At 41.9% G+C, this 5852-nt stretch overlaps 1 protein-coding gene across 4 annotated transcripts in view; it reads left to right on the top strand.

The window, feature by feature from the left end:
* The window catches only part of LOC110299986 (disintegrin and metalloproteinase domain-containing protein 5), a 69237-nt gene that overhangs the window by 15740 nt on the left and 47645 nt on the right, over positions 1-5852 (top strand). For all 4 annotated transcript variants that reach the window (XM_021169995.1, XM_021169991.1, XM_021169994.1 and 1 more), the window contains exons 11-13: positions 1624-1757; positions 3973-4159; positions 5505-5600. In XM_021169995.1, the coding sequence (XP_021025654.1) occupies positions 1624-1757; positions 3973-4159; positions 5505-5600 (417 nt within the window). The remainder of the gene's footprint in view (positions 1-1623; positions 1758-3972; positions 4160-5504; positions 5601-5852) is intronic.

Below are 5852 nucleotides of genomic sequence, written 5' to 3'. Positions count from 1 at the left end.
TGAATATCTCCAGAAGACTCTGTCCTTTTCTCACTGTGATATCTTGCCATTCTCGAAATAAAAAGAAAAAGAAAAAGAAAATCAGCAATCTTTGTGCATGGTTTTGTGGGGGCCTTTTACTAAGTTCTGTTGGTCTATACGCTTGATTTGAATAAATACCGTACAGCCTTGAACTATAGTTTGAATCAAATAAAGAAATAATGGTGGCAGCCATCTTGTTCTTCATGCTTTAATAAGCTGTGGCTGGTGGGTCTTCTGCGATTGTGTACAGATTTTAGAATTCTTTCTTATGTGTCAAATATAACTGGGATTACAAAACTGCACGACGTTAGATAAAGCAGGTATCTTAGCTGTTTGTGCACTTCTAACATCTTTGTGATTATTCATGTCATCTTTAGCTCTCTTCATCTGCATTTGGGGAGCCTCTGTCTGAGTGTTTGACGTTGGTTGTGGATCACGGGCAGCAGCCTGAGCAGCGTTCTTGTTTTCTCTGCTGTGTCATTATTGTAAACACTACTAAGTTGTATGTGTGAGTGTCAGTTGCTTCGAGATCACTGCATTTGTGTGCTCTAACACCCTTTAGCAAAATGTTTATGTTCTATGGATGCACGAGAATACCTTTTGCAGATGACAGACAGTGACTCTCTTTTCCTGTCTCCTCGCATGGCTGTTCTGTTTCTTTTCTTTTAACTGATTGCTCTTTCTTGACTTCCATTGCTGTGCACTGAAGTGGGCAGCAAGAGCAGGAATCCCTTCCTTGTAATAAAGCCTTGAGAACCAGCTCTGTTTATGATCTCAACAGCATAGACATGGATGCTTTGTTGGTTAATATTTAACTTTATCACCCTTTGTTCTGTCCTCACCGATACAAGCTGGACATAAGAACTCATGATTAAATCTAAAACGCTTAAACAAAAACGATACTTTAAACAAAGTCGTAATGCTTACTTGAAAAACACGTGAGACTGGTTCAATGTTTTCAAATCAGCAAAGAATACGCTCTGAAACTGTCATTGCTTTCAAAATCCAAGTTCAGGGACCTGGCAGCTGTCAACGCTGCAGAAAACATGTTTCCAACTTCATGCACAGAGGCCGCTCCAAATGTCTCCCTCCTTCTCTCCCTCCATAGCCACCATTTCCTTCGAATGGTCAAGGCAGAGAATCCAAGAAGGTAGTCTGCACGAGCTATTCATAAATGATTAAATCCAATCTACTGGATTGGATGAATTGGAGGAGGTCAAGGCTAGCCGCCTCTAACAGAGTGGCATCATAGGGGATGTCATAAGAAGTCTGGGTTATTGGGACCCGTTGAGGAATACAGATTGGATTACTGAATACAAGATTAAAGGCACTGGGTTGAAGGCAACCCAAAGAAGTCACAGAAATGTGATGCTTTTCATGGGTTAGCTTTGGCATGGTGGCTTGTGCTGTCATTTAATTCAAAGCATTCTGAAGTAAAACTATATTGAGTCACCTGTGTTCAACAAGCCCATCGTCAAAACATTTATATAACTCTATGATAGTTACACCCATGTGGGTGACTATCTTGAAAGTGTTAATAAATTATTTTTCACTGCAGCAAATGTTGCTTTGCTAACTCTCTCCCCTTCTGCTCCTGTTTAGTATCCAAAAGGTTTATCGTTAGAATCGTTTAGTGTCATTGTCCTGCAGCTGCTGAGCATTGGTATGGGCTTAACTTACGACACTGAGAACTGCCACTGTACAGGAGAAGTTTGCCTAATGACGCCCAAAGCAATGTAAGATAGCCTTCTTTACTAAACACACACATGTCCCTTTGCTTTTGGATAGCTACTTCTGTTCACTGAATTCAAGTAATTGATGTTAGTTATTTTTAACATTCCACACCCTTCCCAGTAACGAACATGTGGATGTTAACCGTTTGGAGCCCCCATCCGTGCTCACTGGTTGCCTTTGTCCCTCGACATCTATTTTACTATTGCAAGGTTAGCACATCATTAAAATACATATTATGAAATTTTGATTCAGGAATATATCGTACATCGATTAACTCTTGAGTGATGGGCATATCGATCGATGGCTTTATGTTTTATTTCTTCAGTGCTTTGACATTCAAAGCTACCCTCATTGTTTTCATGATAAACAATGTACTAACGTTAACTATAGTCACTCTGCTGTACATGAAAGAAAAGCCTACTTCTCCCATCAATCTGTGATGGGAACTCCTTATCTGACCTCTCCTTATTCTCTTCTCTTCTCCTTGCTTTCCCTGGCATCTAGCGACCACTATTCCACTGTCAACTTTCATAGGCTCAGTGTTTTAAATACTCCTTTTGCGTGAGGTGATGTGCTGTTTTTAATTCCTGTACCTGAATCCTAAGTTCTTTCACATAACGTAGCATGCTCTGAGTCCGCCCATGTCAGAGCAAATGAGAGGGTTGTACACTTTTTATGGCTGAGGAGTTGCAAGCAGACACATCTTAGTTACTCATTTTGTGACAAACATTTGGGTTGATCCCACATCATGGTATTTGTGAGGACTGGTGCAGGAACCATTCAAGCCTGGGTGTCCCTTAGACATCTGATCTATCTCCTTTGTTCACATACACAACAAGTTTTCTGGATCTGTCCTGGATCCCTCCACCCTGCCCCGCCCCGCCCTCCCACTTTTGAGTCAGTATCTCACACAGTGTGCAAAATAACTATCCGGGTTGACATTTCTGTCACAATAGGTAGGCAGAGTTGTAATTGCTTTCTCTTACCACTTTCCTGTTTTCCATTTGATTCTAGGGAAGATGGAGTATAGCCCAGCTATCTTTTCCTCTAGTTCTAAAGTCATGGATCCCAAGGACACTGTCTTTGGAGGGCAGGTGGATAGAAAATGCCCGAACCCTATGTGGTTCTCTTAGTCCTGGGAGTTGGCTTCTGATGACTCAGATCTTGACTTTGCAGACTTGCCTCTCACTTCATTTTATGACACACACACACACACACACACACACACATTATACATATACAGTATACATATATATATTTAATTTACACTTAGTGAAAAAGAAGCAAAAATGAGAAATACCACTTGCCACAGAGTCTCGAAAGTCTTCAGCAGCTTAACTTAATGTTCATGTTGTGTGTTTATTCTGGTGTATATAACAAAAGTCTCAAGAGTATAAGATAGGATTGAATAGCTTTAAAACTATACAAAAAAATTAAGGCTGAAAATGTGAAGATCAATTATTTGGCCTCAGGAAGAGAATCATAAATAGCAGTTCCAGTGCTTAAAGATTCCAAACTTAAAGGAGATGGACAAACGCATATGCTCAGTGTACACACACACACACACACACACACACACACACACACACACACGAGAGAGACAGACAGACAGACACACACACACACACGAGAGAGAGAGAGACACACACACACACACACACAAGAGAGAGACAGAGAGAGACACACACACACANACACACACACACACACGAGAGAGAGAGAGACACACACACACACACACACAAGAGAGAGACAGAGAGAGACACACACACACACGACACACACACACACACACGAGAGACACACACACCACACACACCACACACACACACACACACACACACACACACACACGAGAGAGACAGAGAGCGAGAGACCTTAGCATCCACAATGTTGCTATGTAAGTAGTGGAAGTTGAGAATCCTGGTTCAGCACATCATGTGTCCTGAGGGAATACCTGTACCAAGTTCTGCATAAGCACTGCATGTGGCACAAGTTTTGGTTTTTGTTTTTGAATTGTATCATTGGTTTTCATTTTTTCTCTGTACAATTATAAAAGCATGAGAAAGCACCCTAGCAATCTCATAGCTGTGTTTAAAAGTGTGCTTAGCATTGTCTGGAAAGGATGGTGCTCTCAAAATCCTTCCCCAAACCACTGTTCCGGGAACTGCAACACAAAGCAGCAGCTTTGATCACGTGCACATTGTTATGCTCTAGATATTCTGGGGGTGTGAAGGACTTCAGTACTTGTACCCTGGATGACTTTAAATACCTGTCAACAAGACAAAACCTTGGATGTCTCCAGGACTTGCCTTTGGAAAGAAAGCCAGCTCGCAGGCCAAGGAGAATCTGTGGCAATGGGGTGCTGGAGATGAACGAGCAATGTGACTGTGGCACTTTGAAGGTAGGTGGTCCTTTCTCCCCCACCTCATCCCCACCCCCACCCCACTTCAGTTTTTATGTGCGGTGCTAAGAAAAGCAGAAAAAACTTAATCTTCTAGTAAAGTAGATTTGAGGCCGACCTACTCCCACTTCCCCACCCAACCCCCACCCCTTTCCTATCCTATGTGAGCTTCATGTTCCGTTTGAGTTAGCACACTTTTAATGAGAGCTGCCTGTAAGCCCTACCATTTGACGCTGTTTTATTGCCCAGGTCTGCTGAGAAATGGCTATAAAACTGTTAACTGCCGCATGATCTGCCCTTCTCAACAAACACACACACACACCTGCACACACACGCACACACACACACACCACACAGACACCATACACACCTTCCTACCTAGAGGTAGTAGAATATATATTCTTATCTTATATATGTGAACCAACTATAATACTAAACCATAATAGCTGTTTTCCAATACGAATCTTGGAAAATTTACAAATATATGAAAAGTAAGCAAATGCCCTGAGTTGATGATGAAATTAATAAGAAGATATTTTAAGGTGAATGAGAGCAGAGATTGAAACCCCTCAAGCCCTCTCAGATGCATCAAGAGCAGCTCCAAGGGGGACGGTTATTAATATTCAATAATCATTCTCATTCACCACAGTAGAAGAAATAATGTATTGTACAGCCCCAACACATAACTTGAAAATGCTAAACAGGAGAAAACATCCATTTATGAATCCTTTGGGGGCAGCACCGCAAATAGGTGTTTCTGTGATGGTGGCAATGTCTATCCATCTACATGTGACCTGAATGACTGGCCACCTAGAGATGCAGAATGGGACAATGATATTATTAACTCCCCGTGCCTCAAGTGAATTTGAATCATTCCAAGTGGCTATGATTACTCTCCTGGTAGGGCAACTATAAGGTTTTCAGTTTACATCCTTCCAGAGGAACCAAAATTGAGGAGTCAAGCAAGCATCCCCATGCAGCTGGCTCCCAGCCTGAGCAGAGCCAAACCTGTTCAGTTTTGGGATTTACACATAAATAGTACCAACAGATGAAGCTTGATATAAAAAGCCAGAATGTAGATATGTTTAAAAAGAGTGGTTGTTACTAAGAGATCAAGAAATGACTTTCCTGGGTGGTTTCATGGTAGACCTTGCTGAGCTGCACTGAGTAGACTGTTGAATGAGATATTTCCATGCCCCACCTGGAGAATGGGCTATTGAAACTATAATATAAATAGAGGGAGAAGACAAAAAGATTACATGGTTTGTAAGATCATGTGTGCTCCAGCTTTGTTTGATGTGGCACAGTCACACATGGCTAAGTAAGACTTTGCCTTTCTTTGCAGAACTGTACACATAAAAAATGCTGTGACCCCATGTCATGTCGATTGAAGAGCAAGGCCATATGTGGTTCTGGGGAGTGCTGTAATCAAGATTGCACGGTAAGAAGGAATCTGCATTTGAAAACAACCCAGAGATTATTTCCTTGAGGTAAAACGAATAGTTGAGAGAGATACCAAGCAACAGCTCCTAGCTGGTACTTCTGATACTCCCGTGAGGCCGTCTCCCTTCCACCCTTGGCCCATTTGGTGACCTGCCACTCCCGTGTGTACATTTGTCTCATGTTACTTCTGTCCTAACTTGGCTTTCTTACATTTCCTCTCTGACCTCTGATTCTGTCTAATCAACATATG

Source organism: Mus caroli, chromosome 8 (assembly GCF_900094665.2).
Source record: "Mus caroli chromosome 8, CAROLI_EIJ_v1.1, whole genome shotgun sequence".
Classification (NCBI taxonomy): Eukaryota; Metazoa; Chordata; class Mammalia; order Rodentia; family Muridae; genus Mus; species Mus caroli.
This window is presented reverse-complemented; position numbering and strand designations above follow the sequence as displayed.